This window comes from Nycticebus coucang, chromosome 2, assembly GCF_027406575.1.
Source record: "Nycticebus coucang isolate mNycCou1 chromosome 2, mNycCou1.pri, whole genome shotgun sequence".
NCBI lineage: Eukaryota > Metazoa > Chordata > Mammalia > Primates > Lorisidae > Nycticebus > Nycticebus coucang.
Window position 1 is genome coordinate 42,953,860 of NC_069781.1, and position 16,979 is coordinate 42,970,838.

Here is a 16,979-nt window from a genome sequence, read left to right on the forward strand (position 1 = left end):
CTGGAAGTGTGAAAGGGCATACACTGCTTCATGTGCCAAGTGGCAGCCTGAAATGATGCAGCCCTCGTCCTGCTTCTCAGGGGTCTTTTATTGGGTACAGCAACAGAGTAAATGTGCAAGAATGCACAGCAGTCAAGGTTAAAAAATGAGAGAGAGAAGATTATGGCTTGGGTAGAGGGTAATGGTGGTATAAAGAGGGATATAAGGTAATGGAACATCTGAAGGGGCCAGATAAGGGTGCAAGAAAGGGGGAGGAGGAGAGCAAGTCTCCTCTTCAGGCAGACATCTTAGGTTCCCTAATCTAAAGTACTAATTGATTGTTTCAGCCCACTTGTACTTTTTTTTTTTTTTTTCTGATAACTAAGTTTTATTGAACATAATTTGTTACATGTGGCTACTGGCATCCAGAAGACCTTGGGGCAGGGGGGCTCTTTCCAGCTAATACAAGCATTACCTATGCAGGAATAACAGGGTGTCTGCCCTAAAGCAGTCACATGCTAAAGACGCTCCTACAGCTTCTTCCCCCACCACAGTACTCAGGCTAGAGAGCCAAGAGTACAATGCTCCAACTCACTGAATGTCCTTACAACAGGAGGCTAGTGAAGGAGGTACTGGGAGGCATTAATTTTGAGGCACAATCTAATACTAAAAATGATGGTGAGATCTTGAGTACTGGAGCCTATTTATATTGCCTTCCATTCACTGTAAGTTACTTTATATGTTTAGCCTGTTTTCTTTCTTATAAGGATAGTTGTCGGTATTAAAGTCTTATAGCCTAGTGTCTAGGTACCCAGTAAAAATTATATTTTTTACTCCTTCCCATTCCCAATTAAATGAGGTCAGTCCTTGAACTTTAAATGTACTTTATAAATAAAAAGAAACTACTTTTTCTATCAGTATCCTCGCCTGCGTGATTCTGAATTACTCTTGAGAGTACCTACTCTTTTGTAAAATAAATACTTTGTACTGTTTGAAGTACACATGAAGTTTCATTCTTGTTCTATGTTCTTTATGTGCCACTGTGGAAAGTTCTTTCTGAGGAATTGAAACCCCAGAAGATAACCACAACAAAAGAATATTAAATACTTTTTTTTGGAAAATGATAATTCAAAGGCAGACTTGAAGAGACGTATTATTTAGGAGATAGAAGGCAAGTAAATACAGCCTCTGAAAGGAACTGTTCCAATTATTAACTAAAAAATAAAGTTACACAACTATATTCAAGGGCATAATATAAAGCATTACTTTAAAACCAGAATGACTAAAAAGTTAGGAGAAAAAACCCCAGCTGAAATAGGAAAGGAAAATGGATTTAAGAATAATTTGAATCGCAACAATGACCCATAAATTCTAGATGCTTCTGTTATCTGAGTATCTTCAATCACGTTGTTTACTTTTTCAATCTGTGTCTTCACTGAAATCTCAAAGGAGCATTCTTCATAGTACTAAACGAGAGCTCTCATTTTGTTAGGATTCAAAATTTCAATCCAGTAGCCATCAGGGTCCTGAATAAATGCCAGGCCTTTCATTTTACCATCATCAGGTTTCTTCACAAATTTGACTCCCAGTTCTTCAAATCTTTTACAGGCACTGTGTACATCAGGAACAGCAATTCCAATGTGACCAAATCCTCGAGGGTCTGAATTGCCATTGTGGTAACTCTGGGCCTCATCATCTTCAGTGCCCCAATTGTGTGTCAGCTCAAGTGTAGCTTTTCTGGAGAACACCCATGACACTTTTTCATCTTTATCTTTGGGGATGTCATTTTTATCCTCATAAGCCAAGAAATAGAGTGAAAATTTCATAGTAGGAAAATCTAATTTTTCGAGTAGCGTCATTCCAAGAACTCTAGTATAAAAATCCAGTGACTTCTTAGGATCCTTAATTCGTAGCATGGTTTGCTGCAATAGAAAATCCTTGGTGCTGGGGTCCGCTTCGGAGCAGCAACTGAGGGCGGCCTCGTCTGTTAGGCCTCCGGAGGCAGGCTGCGGCTCTGCCATTTCAGCACTGCTGTATCGCGGACGCCGGGCCCCAGGAACAGACTAGACCCCACTTGTACTTTTGATTCCCTCATGTAGGGATAGTCACATACACATTCCCCTGACTGGGAACTTTACCTTGAGTTGGAAGGTCTGTGAGGAATTCAGCCCACCTGCCTCCCACAGGGAGGAGAGTAGGGCGTGATTAGTCCCAGTTGGAGCAAGAGAAGGATGACCAGGTGGAGGATGACTGAGGCTCCAAAATGGCAGAGCCCTAGAGCTGGGGGACATAAAGCCTTGCCATAGGAAGCCAACAGGAGCCACCCAGATCCTAATTGATAGTCCAGTACATATTCAACTGCGGGGCCCGACAGTACCACTACTCTTCAATGAACCCCATAACATCCCCCAGCCTTTGAGGAAATCTGACTGTGATGGAGGGGAGCCACCAGGCCCTTAGACATCCTGAATGTAAGGTGCTACAGCCCACTGAAGAAGGAGCCCTCCACCTGCTCACATCCAAGTGTCTTAGTGCTAGGATCTGGTTTGTCTCATAACACCTCTGACACCAAATGTGTGGGTTTTTCCCCACACCAACCAATTCTCCAACTCTCTGGACACCAACTGGGTATCCTATACTTTCTTTCTGACAACTACCTGGAGTTAGTGCAGGCCCCACAGGTTAAGGACTCAGTCCCATAAGACTGCTCCCAGTTTTGACACCAATCATAACTCCAGGCCACTCATATTTCTGGCAGGCCAGCTATAAAGTCAGGTGTGTTTCTATGACCCCTTCCTGGGGTTTAATAATTTGCTAGAACAGCTTACAAAACTCAGGGAAACAATTTACTTTCATTTACCCGTTTACTTGAAAGGCTGTAATTCAGGAACGGCCAAATGGAAGACCTGCATAGGGCAAGGTCTAGGTGGAGGGTATGAAGTTTCCATGCCTTCTCTGGGCACACTATTCTCCTAGTACCTCTGTGTGTTCTCCAAACCCCTTTGGTTGGGGCTTTTTATGGTGGTTCCATTATGTCGGCATGATTGACTAAGTCATTGGCCATTGGTGACTGAACTCAATCACCAGCCCTCCCTCTCCTTGGAGATCATGGAGTAGGGCTGATCTTCCAATTCTCTGATCACATGGTTCATTCCTCTAGTAACCAGTGCACATCCTGAAGCTGTCTAGGGCCCCATCTGTGTCACCTCAATAGCATAAACTCAGGTAGTAAAAGGGGCTTATGATGAATAATAAAAGATGTTTTAGGAGCTCTGCTCCAGGAACTGTGGATGCAGACCAAATACCACACATAGTAGAACCTCTGTAAGTTGACCATGCAAGAGACTGTAACAAACTAGTCAACAAACAGTGGTGGCAACATAAGAAACTAGGCCTACTGTACTGATATGTACATGTGGTGTGTGTCCAGTCTATGAAAATCAGGTCAACTTAAGGAGGTGGTCAATGTAGGAAGGTGGTCAACTATGGAGGCTCTGCTCTGTGTGTGTGTGTATATATAGTTTACTTTATTATATCACAATATCCCACCTTCATACCTACTTCATACCGTTGTTGGGAGCATTAGTGTAGACAAGATTTAGGAAACAGTTAAACATAAATGGCAATTTATGGCCTCCCCATTATCTCAAATATAACAAATCCAATTAGCTGCAAACTCCTCAATAATAATACCTTTATTTCCAGTAACCAGCCTAGGGCTGGCACAATGTATGTGTGGGAATTGTATACTGAAATGTCACAAACAGCCCCTCCAGTTCTGACGGGCTCCCCTCTGTACTTTCTCCAGGCCTTTCTTCCAGTTTCCAAGATCTGGTAAAAAGGAGGAAAAATATCTTTTCTTTCTACCCATCTTAGGTTCATTGGCTGGGGCACCCGTAAGAAAAGACAGATTAATAAGAGAAAAACATAGAAGCCTTCATAAGGAAATGTAGACCCGGAGGAACAGTCAAACCTGATTATTTTTTTGTAGTAGGTTTGGATGGAAAGTAGTGGAGAAGTAAGAGAGAACAGAAATGAGTGAGCTGGGAAACAGCCAGGCCTGTTTGCTCATATTTCTTGGGATAAGGATGGGAGCACCTCCCTCTGTTATAGAGAAGGCTCCTCTTACAGCAGGTCACATCTTACAGAAGGTCTTATGAGTTGCCTCAGGGGAAGGTCAGGTTTAGGACCTGCTTCATGGGAAGACAGGAAAGGTGAGAGAGACCTTCTTGCACATACTGTTTCTCCAGTTCCTTCCGCTTAGAAGATGTAGTCTGCCATGTGTCATACTTTGAGGTAGTGTGTATTGATTCTTCTCTCTCCTACTTCTCCCACCCAGGTCTGTCTCTAAATCTTACAACTTTGTCCTCCTAAATGTCTCCCAGAGCTACTCTCTACTCCATCCTGTTATTTTCATGGTGAGCTAGTTCCGTACACTCCACCTGTGTCAGCCTCCCCTCCTGTACAGCTTTGTGGCATCTCAGTCATGCCTCCGTCTACAGTTACTTCCCCTCTGCTGGTCACCCATTTCTGATCATCGTGTCCTCTGTCTAGGCCAGGCACACATGACATGTTTGTAGCATGTACATTATTCCGAGTGCTGGGGATAGGCAGGCTGGTAGCCATGAAAAAAATGAGAAAAAGAGAGGAAGAGAGTGAGAGAGAGAGCTGTATCCTTGGGTAGAGGGGAGAAGATGTCTGGGTAGCTGGGGACTCTGTGTGCCCCAAAGTTCCTGGGAATATTTGGATCACAATATTTCTTAGGAATAGTTCAAGATGAGGCCCAGCTCTTCTTCCCTTCCAGACCCTTTGAAGGGCCAGTGAGAGAGCCCGCTGAACCAATTGCTGTGATCAAAGCCCAGGAGAACTCAGAGTACTTGGCGCTAGTGAACTTTCTGAACTTTCCGAGTTGAGGTTTCCTTCTGCTGAGAAGGGAGCTTTGGGCAGATTTGCATAACATTACCTAATTGGGTCTGCCGGGTAAAATCTAAACTCTGAGCCTCTCACCAAACTTTAAATTGCTTCTGGGATAGGACTTGGCCCCAAAGCAACCCTGTCCTTAAATTCCGGAGAGAGTCTTTATGGGACCCTCGGGAGAGCAGGGTGAGCATAGAGAAGGGAGGGTTGTGGCCCAGTGGCTGGGCATGGCTTGCCTGCTCTGGGGTGTGGACTCCTACCGGCTGGGGCTTCTGGCTAAGCCTCAGCCTTGAAAGCCAGCCTTTGTTTCCTTGTCTCACTGAGCCCCAGGGCCATGAAAGGGCTTCTGAGGCTATGGCTGTACCCTGGTTCTCTCTATATACTCAGGGTCACTTTGAGATTCCAGGAAGTGAGACAATAGTTAAAGAGTATATCCTGGGCCAAAAGTGTGCACCTGTGTGTTGCCAGGGCAGCTCTGAGAGATGTGGCCACTATGGCCTGCTTGGTTATGCCTGTGTAGCACCCAGGAAGGCAGGTGACATCAGATCCAGACACTTATCCTGACCTCAATAAACTGGCAGCCTTCCCTGTTCACTGGCTGGTGAGCAGTATATCCAGCCTAGACTGGACCCTAACTGGGTAAGTGCTGAGTGATCTCTGTGGCCAGCTCTCCACCAGTTGGGAGAAAAGAAAACAGGCAGTGTGCAGAGAAGGGCTGTAAACAGAACTGGGCAGGGCGACAAGGCAACTAGTTCCAAAGTCCTGAAGGCTGCCACTGTGCCAAAGGAACAGGTGTGTTTTGCAAGAGCCCAGAAGACAGACATAGGACTGGGGGGAGGGGAGAAGTAGAAAAAGGCAGATTTGGGATCCCGGAAGAAATCTAACAACCTGGGCTTTCTGAAAACACAAAATCTAACAACACAATATTGCCATGAACCCCTCATTGTCCAGAATGTATAAGCAGAGGCTGAGAAATCACCTCTTGAAGAGGGGATCCCTGTGATAGCTGGCTTATAGGTGGGGACTGGATGGTTTAATATCTGAAGACAGTACCAAGCCTCAGATTCTGCACTCCCTGATATTAAAGGAACTTTTCTCTAAAAACATTCCCTCAATCCCTAATTCCTGATATCCTGGGATATCAGGATATCTGATTTTTGGACATCCTATCATCACCAATTAGGAAAAACCCACCCCTTCTTCAGGGCCACGTGCTATTTACGAATCTCTCTCCTGACCTTAGTTTTTCTGCCTTTGAACTCAGAGAGATTGACATAGATCAGTGACATAGATCAGATCTTGATTCCCAAGACTGATACATCAGGAATATCTGGGGAACTTTTATTTAAAAAGCAAAACAGAGAAACAAAACAAAAGCAGATTATTAAGATAATTCGCTAAGATATGACCTAGAAATCAGAATTTGCAACGGACTGCCCTGTCGGTGGCCTTCAGTCCGAGGGAGTGCAGGGAGAAGGAACGAGGAAAGTTGAGAGGTCGGCGCAGGAAAGACAGTCTGACACACTACGGGTTGGAGTATGCAGCTGTGAATTTATTGGGTATACATGTTGGTATTTATACATTTTTACAGAGCTTACATAATGCAATCTTTTTGCTTACGTGTGCGGGTTATCTTTGCGTTTACAAGTGTGATTTATCATGTATTGTTATGTTTTAACGTTCCGCTTCCGGAGGGTGGCGGTTATTAGTCAACTCTGCCCGCTTTCTCCTATCTCAGTTTCTTATTATCTTTTTAGAACAGCTTGACATCTTCTTTATGTTAATGCTTGACTAATTTTACATTTACTATTTGATCTTATTGTTATTGATAATTATAATTTTGATTTAGAGTAAATTCTTTGACAAGTATTATTTTTCCTATTGATTTTTATTATGTGTGACAATTGGTGAAACAAGATGTTCTGAACAGGACTTTATGGTGGGTGGATGTGTTTCAGTGACTTTGTAACTTATGTAGATAATTTGTATTTCATGTCCTTGGGCTTATCGTCTTAGCTCACTGGTGGGAAAACATCTTTATGTGTTCATTGTTGGTGTCACTGAGTTTAGCAGCTCACAAGGCTGTGCTCTATCTGGATTAGTAGTGCATTGCGCTCATTCTTAGGAAAGTACATATTGACAATTTATCAGAACAAACAGACTTCTGGTACAGGATGACAAACACATGAGTAGACGCCACAATCTTTAAACTTAAGTGGGTAACTGAGCATGCTAGGCAACATTTCTGATGCTGTGCATACTGGGGGCGCTGGGGGCAAAGCTCCGGGGAGCACAAACCACCTTCCCATCGTTCTGTAACGCGGACAGCACTGCCTCACTACGGCTATATGCCGTGGGCGCGGCAAGAATTTTTAACCAGTACTCGAGTGGTTATTGGGCAGCCAGTTCCATGCCATTTTGGAGACCTTGCAGCGGGGCCTGATGACATTTGGTGTTCCCAATATCTTTGGCAGTAAAATTGTGATGAACTACAATGCAGATATGGGTATTCTGAGAGGCTGAGGAGGTTTTTGTATGAACGTGTCTGCATACCCTCCAAATGGCATTAGTGGAATGGTGTCTCTCATTGAATTTGATGTGGGTATGACTCAAGACTCTACCAAAGCCGGCTGGGAATATGAACTGTCATTGGGCTCCAACAATCAGGTAAAATTCTTTTTGTCCAACTTAGTCCCAGACTAGCTAAGATGCAGGCAGGTCAGGCCTGGTTACAGGAGGAAACATGTAAGTTCTTCTTTCCAGACCAGATTTTGGGAGACTTTGGTGGGACTCCACATGCCATAGGCTCCAGAAATTCAATTTGTTCAGATTATTCAGAGAAGGTCAAGATCAGGTGAACTATTTATACTAACTAAGCTCACAAAAGACTGAAGTGTAAACCAAGCACTGAGTGAGAAGTAAAGTGTTGAGGAGATAAGAAACTCTTTGTTTTCAAGCCACCATGTTTTCTCCCTGTAAGACTGTGTGAGAAGCCAAATTATAAAGCAATTTTCTATGTGAAGAGGAGCCAGACCCAGAAGAACAGGCCATGTGAGCTCAATGGTCAGGGTCCACTGAACCATGGTAGCCTGAGGTCTCCAATTATATGGCAGAGACTGAATTACTTACAGGATCCTGCTTCCCTACAAAGTGCTAGAAACAGGATATATATACACATGACATTGCTTTAGGTATATTAATATTGTTTAGACAGAATTGTTCTTCATTTTATTCATTCTAAGTTTCATTAGATTTCCAATGAATTCTGCTGAATTCTAGATAACTTGGTTTTATAGTTGAATCACAAAGGGTAAGTTTGTTTACAATTTTAGAGATATACTGTAATCACCATGTATTGACTCAAGGAAGCCACCAGAAAGCTAATGTGTGTTTTCTGCCTTCATTATTCCTTGGGATGAAAGAGAGAGTTTGAAATGGAAGCATCCAACCAGTCTACTGTGACAGAATTTGTCTTGCTGGGCCTCTCTGCTCATCCAAAACTAGAGAAAACATTCTTCGTGCTCATCCTGTCAATGTATCTGGTGATCTTGCTGGGCAATGGGATCTTCATCCTGGTGACTGTGTCTGACCCCTGCCTGCACACACCCATGTACTTTTTCCTAGGGAACCTCTCTTTCCTAGACATCTGCTACACAACCTCCTCAGTCCCTCTGGTCCTGGATGGCTTCCTCACTCCCAGGAAAACCATCTCCTTCTCAGGCTGTGCTGTGCAGATGTTTCTCTCCTTTGCCATGGGAGCCACAGAGTGTGTGCTCCTGGGCATGATGGCATTTGATCGCTATGTGGCCATCTGCAACCCTCTTAGGTACCCTGTGGTCATGAGCAAGTCTGCTTATGTGCCCATGGCTGCTGGCTCCTGGGTGGCTGGTGGAGCCAACTCCTTGGTGCAGATCTCACTTGCAGCACAGTTACCCTTCTGTGGGGACAATGTCATCAACCATTTCATCTGTGAGATCCTGGCAGTTCTGAAGTTGGCCTGTGCTGACATCTCCATCAATGTGATCAGCATGGGGGTGGCCAATGTGATCTTCCTGGGCTTCCCAGTTCTGTTCATCTTTATCTCCTACATCTTTATACTCACCACTATCTTAAAGATACCCTCAGCTGAGGGGAGGAAAAAGGCCTTTTCCACCTGCTCTGCTCATCTTACTGTGGTGGTCATTTTCTATGGGACCATCCTCTTCATGTATGGGAAGCCCAAGTCTAAGGATCCGCTGGGAGCAGACAAACAGGACCTTTCAGACAAACTCATTTCCCTCTTTTATGGACTGCTAACCCCCATGTTGAACCCTATCATCTACAGCCTGAGGAACAAGGATGTTAAGACTGCTGTGAGGAACCTGGTGGCTCAGAAAAGCTTCTCCGTGTAATGGGATATATCTCATCATGCACACACTCTGATGGTTCTGACTTGAGAATCTCATTGCAAAGCAATGCTAGATGAGGGGCAAGTTGAGTTTAGAGATATGCTACTCACAGCATGATCCAAGGGCCAGCAGTATCAGCATTACCTGGGAACTTTTTAGGCATACAGACTCGTAGAGCCCATTGGAGATCTACGGAATTGAAACCCGCATTTTACCAAGCTCCTCCAGGTGATTTGTGTGCTGCCAAGCTTTGATAAGTATTGGATAGGAGTGTACAGTGACTGCTACATTGTGCTGCCCAGATTCCTGCCCCCACCTTGAGCACTTTGCAGAATCTTCCTTGACTAAAGAGAGCTACCTCACCCAAAGTCACATTCCCTTCTTAGGGGCAGCCCATATCCAAGGATGATTCAAGGTCAACAGAAAGGCCTAGTCCTCCTTACCTTACCTGGGGATATTTCTAAGGGACCATACCAGCTCAAGATCTTCCCCGTGGCAGTTCAAGTTCTCCCTCTGTCTAGCCCTGCTCCCTTCACCTGCCCCCTACCCCAGTGGGTGTTGATCTTAAGAGCACTTCCCAGTAAACATTCTGCATGAAAATCTCTTCATTAGCATCGACTTCCAGGGAACCCAACCTGCAACAGAGAACAACAGTTTCCATATATATGTGTGAATAGTGTGCATCGTTGATGTGCGTCCTTCTCAGGTGTTTCCTGTACTCCCAAGGATGTAACTCATTGAATTCTTTTTGTTAAAAAAAAATTATTCCCTAAAAAGTGTTTGCTAAATTAATTCCTTTAGTTCTCTTCACCTATAAATGAATCTTGATTTGTATTTACTATACAAGTGTTTTTACTCCCCAACAGAGAGTAAGTAGGGCTGTTGTACCTACTGGGCACGAGGGCTCAATAGTCAGGCCTATAACATTTCCTTCAGGTTCAAAGATCTTTGAAGTCTGGAAAGCATGTTAGTTCTTGACCACAAAAAAAGAAATTTAAAATGTAATTGTTTATTTACATGCCTACAAAATGCAACATTATGTCATCCTCAAGATTTTATTTGATTTTATTTTAGTTTTATTTATTTATTTATTTATTTTGAGACAGAGTTTTACTATGTCACCCTCGGTAGAGTGCCGTGGTGTCACAACTCATAGCAACCTCAAACTGTTGGGCTTAAGAGATTCTCTTGCCTCAGCCTCCTGAGTAGCTGGAACTATAGGTGCCTACCACAATGCCTGGCTATTTTTTGGTTGTAGTTGTCATTGTTTGGCAGTCCCAGACTGGATTTGAACCTGCCAGCTCTGGTGTATGTGGCTGGCACCTTAGCTGCTGAGCTACGGGCGCCAAGCCAATATCAAGATTTTAAAACTATCTATATATTATGTACCTTCATGTTGTAAGAATTTCTGCATTTTCAAAATTATTGTTGAGAAATCATAGGATTGTAAATTAAACAAGTGACTTGTAAGCCAAATAATTTTAATAATAGAAATAGAAAAATCATTTCAAATTTACCACAAAGTAGCACATAAAGTGGGATATAGGTTCATTTTGACATGATGTGGGTTAGTAAGTAAGAGTGCCCAGGCCTGGAACAATTTTGAGAGGGATCTGAAAGTTTCAGATAATATTTGTCTGCAGCACCTGGAAAAATAATTAGCATGCTGGTGCTCAGTTCCGCACACAGGTTTCTTTCCTCAATTATCAGCCAACTGTCTCTTGCTGCTGCTCTAGTGCTCAGAGAGAAGTGATGTGTGCTGGTAGACATCCACAGAGGGTTTAGTGAGGCTCAGACAGGTAACTTTTCCCAAAAGAAAATTCTGACTGTGCTAGTTTCTATCTTGCTTGAGGCCTGAGGGAGTCTGTGGGCTGTCAGTGTTTATGGAAATGATGAAATCATGAGTGGAGACAGTTGAGCCCATACACTGTAATAACACCCTGTTTTCCCAAAAATGAGACAGTGTCTTATTTTAAGGTGTGCTCCCAAAGATGCGCTAGGTCTTATTTTCAGGGGACGTCTTATCTTTCCAGTAAGTAGGTCTTATATTTGGAGGATGTCTTATTTTCGGGGAAACAGGGTAGCTTGTGCAGTTCCCCCACAGTCACGTGTGCAGTGGTGTGTACAAGGATAACAAACACGTTCTAAGCACTCTGATACCAACTTCTATCTCCTTCTCTCCAAGGAAAAATTAGTGCCCAGAGTCATTTTATTACCAAATCACCCTATTTCCCTTTAACACCAGTCTTTTTAAATTTTATGTATTTATTTACCTATTTATTTTTGAGACAGAGTCTCACCTGTTGCCTGGGCTAGACTGTCGTGACCTCTCCCTAGCTCACAGCAACCTCAAATTTCTAGGCGCAAATGATCTTCTTGCTTCAGCCCCCCAAGTTGTCAGGACTACAAGCTCCCACCACAACACCCAGCTAGTTTTTTTTTTTTTAATTTTTAGTAGAGATGGGGTCTTGCTCTTGCTCAGGCTGGTCTTGAGCTCTTGATTATGTTCTGTTTTTAATTGACACTTAACAATAGCTCCTATTTATGGGGTACAGTATGATATTTTGAAACATACATTGTGTAATGATCCAATCAAAGTGACTAGCGTATCCGTCATCTGCAACACTTGTCATTTCTTTGTGGTGAGAACATTCAAATCCTCTCTTCTAGCTATTTTGAAATACATAATAATATTGTTAACTTTGGTTACCCTACTATGCAATGGAACATTAGAACTTATTCCATCTATGTAACTGTAACTTTGTACCCATAGATGAACCTCCTCCCCACCCCCAACCTTCCCAGCCTCCAGTAACCACTTTTCTACTTTTTACCTCTATGAGAGCAACTTTTTAAGATTCCATATGAGTGAGATTATGTTGGATTTATTCTTTTGTGCTTGGCTTATTTCATTTAACATAATGTCCTCTATGTTCATTCGTGTTGTTACAAATGACAGGATTTCATTTTTTATGGCTGAATAGTATTCCATCATGTATATATACCACATTTTCTTTATCTGTTCATCTGCTGATAAACAGGTTGATTCCATATGTTGGCTATCGTGAATAGTGCTTCAATAAACATGGGACTGCATATATCTCTTCAGTGTACTGGTATCACTTCTTTTAGATATATACCCAATAGTGGTATTGCTATATCATGCAGTAGTTCTATATTTAAATCTTTGAAGAATTTCCATACTGTTCTCCACAATGGCTGTGTTAATTCACATGCCAACCAATAATGTATAAGTCCCCCTTTCTCCATATCTTCACTAGTATTTGTGGTTTTTTGTCTTTTTGATAATAGCACTTCTAATTGGTACCTCATTGTGGTTTTCACTTGTATTTCCCTGATGATTAGTGATGTTCAGCATTTTTTTGTATACAGTACCTCTTGACCAATTTATATGTCTTCTTGCAAGAACTGTCTATTCAGATCTTTGGCTCATTTTTAAGTTGAATTATTTGTTTGCTGGCTTGCTTGTTTGTTTGTTTTCTGTTGTTTGAGTTGTTTTCTGTTGAATTATTTTATATTCTGGATATTAACCCCTTGTCAGATGCATACATTGTGAATATATCTGTTGCTTTTGATAGAGATTAAGTTTCAGTCTAGAGCTCATTGCCTGCATCATACATTCTCCTCTCATCTACTTCGAAGAGAAACTTCCCATCTTCAGGCTCTGCTGAGCATGCATGGTCATATTCCACACCAAATGATTCTCAGAATCCTGGCCCCAACTAAGGTTACTTGAAAGATTATCTGCTCCTTGCTGTCAAAGATCCCTAACTGAACAGGTCTTGGCAAAATTCCAGTTACTGCCTGGCCTGTGACCTCATAGCTGCTTCTGCCTATGGCTTGATCTTATTGTTCCCTCACCAACACCAGAGCTCTCTCCTGCCCTCATGTCCTCTGTTCAATCTCTATGCTATCTTGTAGCAGTGGGAGTGTGCTGTCAACATCCCTGGTAGAAAGAGTCCCTTACTATTTGGAATCTGAGGGGAAAGTGGATTCCCTGTCATCTCAAAGTATGAATACCATGACAGTTACCACATGATACCTGCATGCAGTGTCTGCATTACCCAGTGGTACAGGGCATGTCCTATTTAATCAATTTGATTGGTTAATAATTTTTCGTTGTAAGTGGTAGAGCTATCTTAGAGAAAAGGTTGAATTTATTGATTTATGTGACCGAACAGGGGAAGGTGAGAAACGCAACTGGCCTTACAGTGCAACCAGAGACTTGAATGCAGCACAGACTTCTTTATAGCTCATCTTTTTTTTTCTTTGAGAAGAAATGATTTATCTGGATACTGTAAAAGAGATATTACAAGGAATTATAATATCTGTTTTAAATTGTTTATCATAATTGACAAGTAAATATTACAAATATTTACACTGTATAACATGAAGTTTTGATCCATATATATTATGAAAGGGCTAAATCAAATGAACATATGTATTACCTCTGTATGCATCATTTCTTATGGTGAAAACACTTAAAATATACTCTACTAGCAATTTTTAAGCATATAATATATTGTTATTAACTATTGTCACCTTGATGTATAATAGGTCTCTTGAACTTGTTCCTCACAGCTAACTGAAATTGTGTGTTCTTTCACCAACATCTCTCCGTTTCCTTCACCCATCCAGCCTCTGGTAACAGCCATTTTCCTCTCTGTCTCTATGAGGTCAACTTTTTAAAAGTCCAATATACAGGAGATTGTGCATTCTATGTCTTTGTATGCCTGGCTCACTTCATTTGACATAATAACCTCCAGGTTTATTTGTGTTGTTGCAAAGTAGGTCTCTCATCTTGTGTCTCTTGCCTCTGCTCCATTTTCTCAGTCATCTTCTACAAGAATGGCAATGTGATCTCCAGCAATTTTGAAGCTAACATTTTTTGCTTTGACCTTGTTTACTTCCTGAGGATTCAAGTTAATGAATCCCAGAAGATGTGTGCGATTAACTTGGCTTAGGGCAGTTTTCTAGTCTTGGCCAATTAAAGCTAGTGGGGACTTTAGAGCAGTGGTACCTATTTAGGAAATTACCTCCCATTTGTACCATATGGTTGAAATACAAGAAGAAACATTTCCTAAAAAAAAAATACATATTTCAAGGGAGGAACAAGATGGCAGCTGAGTAACAGCTTTCTTGCAAATGGGCATGATGAGACTGGGGAGAGAAGACTCTGGGTATCTCTGGTTGGTGGCATCTGCCCAGAAACACTCCTTTGGGGACACAGGGAGTCAGCGAGAGACTTCTGGACCCCATGAAGAGGACAAAAGCAGTGGAGAACTGGCAAGTGGTTGTGTGTGTTCGTTTGGTGTAATCCCGCCTGCAGCTGTAAGTACAGCAGCAGTGAGATTGCAAACTGGAAAGGCCTTATCTGTGAGCTGTTTTTTTTCTTTGTTGTTGTTGTTTTTTTTTTTTTTTTTGGACTTGGCACTCAGTTGAACTATCTTGGGAGAACTTGGGCAAGAATGTGAAAGACTTCAGTTTTGTCTGGGGCCCCAGAATGAGCCACTGAGATAGATGGAGCTAATAGTGTTCGGCTGTGGGCCACCTGGAGCCATTGTGGGAGAACTGCCCCAGTAAGCTCCGCCCTCAGGGTTGCAGGGCAAGGATCTGCAGGAGACCCGGGGTGAGTAATCTAGTGAATGATCAGCCTAAAGGTGGAGACTGAGCTGCCTTATACCCTTGGCCCTCAGGGGCATAGAGTGAGATGGTTTTGGCATACTAGGTAAGTGGACAGCCACTTCAGGAGTGATCCCAGAGACAAGTGCTTTCCTGGGAAAGCTTCTGTTCAGCCAAGGTTAGCAGTTTAAAGTGACTTTTAAGTGGGCTGAGGAGGAATTTATGCTCTCCACTCTATGGGGTTTGAGAAATCAACAGAAGCTCCAGTCTCCATCTCATATAACCATATCAGCATTGTGATTAACATCTCATACCCCAGAAGATCACCTGTTGCCCAGACAATATTCAGCAAGATATGTATATATATATATATATATATATGTATATGCTGCTTTTTAAAAAATTTCAACGTATTTCCTTTAGATTTTTCCTGTTTTTTCTTTTCTTTTTTCATTTTTCTAGTTTAAATATAATTTCCCATTGTTGCCTTCTTTAACAATTAGAACTTCATTTTTGCTAGTGTTTCTACCCATATTATTTGGTTTTTCCTCCAATTTTATTCCATAAAGTTTTCTGTTTGTTTGGTTTGGTTTGATTTATAGCATTTTTGTCTTTTCTCTCTACTTGAACAGGCTAGCAAAGAGCTACTGACCTCAAGGGAACCACCCAACCCTGCACCCCCGGAGGTTGTTTTTTTTTCCTTTTTGCAGCTTTTGGCCTGGGCTGGGTTTGAACCTGCCACCTTCGGTATATGGGGTTGGCGCCCTACTCACTGAGCCACAGGCACCAGCCAAGGTTGAGGGTTTTTAAGGTTGGGTCAAAGTGCCCTACTGTACACCTAAACTGCTCCTGTCTCCCTCTTCCTGTGCCTCTCTTATTTTTGTCAATATTCCCTTTTACTCGCCCCCTCTCCTTTCTCTTTTTTCTTTTTTCTCTTCTTGCTCTTCAGTCTTCTCATCCTTCTGGGCCTATACCAAAAGGATTCATTGAAACCCTAGTCCAGAGGCACAGTAACTTAAAGATCAAGAGGAAATGAAAGGAAAATTAGGGCAAGGAAACAGATAAAAGAAAACACTCAGGAGGAAGAATCAGCAGAAAAATCTTGGCAACATGAAAAACGAGTCCAGAGCAACCCCCCATGAGGAAGTGTTTGTGAGGAAGCTACACAGAGGATTCCACCTATCAAGAAATGTTAGAAATGCCAGAAAGAGAATTTTGAATACAGATGATGAAGGAAATGATGGAAACAAGGAAGGAAACTGCTGATAAAGTAGAAAATAACCAAAAGGAAATCCAAAAACAGAATCAAATAAGAGATGAATGATGTGAAGAATATAGAAGGATATAGCAGAGCTGAAGGAACTGAAGCAGTCAATTAGGGAACTTAAAGATGCAATAGAAAGTATCAACAACAGATTAGACCATGCAGAAGAAAGCTCAGAGGTAGAGGACAAAGCTCTTGAGATTCAGATAGTAAAAGAGGCAGAAAAGAAGAGAGAGAAAGCAGAACATTCACTGACAGAATTATGGGAGTTCATGAAACATTCAAACATACGAGTGATAGGTATCCTAGAAGGGGAACGAGAATGCCCCAGGGGAATGGCAGCCATACTAGAGAATATTATAAATGAAAATTTCCCAAATGTCACCAAAGATTCTGACACATTCCTTGATTCTGCCTCAACTGTAACCGAGCTTCTTCAAGACACATTGTGATAAACCTGTCCAAAGTCAAGACAAAAGAAAAGATTCTTCAAAAAAAGCTGCCAGGAGTAAGTGCCAGTTGACCTACAGGGGCAAATCCATCACGGTGACTGCAGAGTTTTCTAATGAAACTTTCCAAGCAAAAAGACAATGGTCATCTACCTGTAATCTACTTAAACAGAACAATTTCCAGACCAGAATTCTATATCCTGCTAAACTAAGCTTTAAAATTGACAAAGAGATCAAATCGTTTACTGATATACAAACATTGAGGAAATTTGCCACAACAAGACCAGCTCTACAGGAAATATTTCAACCTGTTCTACACACTGACCATCACAATGGATC

At 42.2% G+C, this 16,979-nt stretch overlaps 2 protein-coding genes across 2 annotated transcripts; one reads left to right on the forward strand and one right to left on the reverse strand.

Moving 5' to 3' along the window:
- Positions 1 to 1,096: 1,096 nt before the first annotated feature.
- Positions 1,097 to 2,048, reverse strand: LOC128571098 (lactoylglutathione lyase). Its single transcript, XM_053570753.1, has one exon. The coding sequence runs from the start codon at positions 1,998 to 2,000 to the stop codon at positions 1,446 to 1,448; it is 555 nt and encodes a 184-aa protein (XP_053426728.1). The 5' UTR covers positions 2,001 to 2,048; the 3' UTR covers positions 1,097 to 1,445.
- Positions 2,049 to 8,330: 6,282 nt separating this feature from the next.
- LOC128596353 (olfactory receptor 13C7-like) lies at positions 8,331 to 9,287 on the forward strand. Its single transcript, XM_053606026.1, has one exon. It carries the CDS (start codon positions 8,331 to 8,333, stop codon positions 9,285 to 9,287), a length of 957 nt encoding a protein of 318 aa, XP_053462001.1.
- The last annotated feature ends 7,692 nt before the right edge of the window (positions 9,288 to 16,979 follow it).

What these genes read in the sequence shown, in the direction of transcription:
- LOC128571098 (XM_053570753.1), bottom strand. Translation starts at nt 2,000, where the DNA reads ATGGCAGAGCCGCAGCCTGCCTCCGGAGGCCTAACAGACGAGGCCGCC.
- LOC128596353 (XM_053606026.1), top strand. Translation starts at nt 8,331, where the DNA reads ATGGAAGCATCCAACCAGTCTACTGTGACAGAATTTGTCTTGCTGGGC.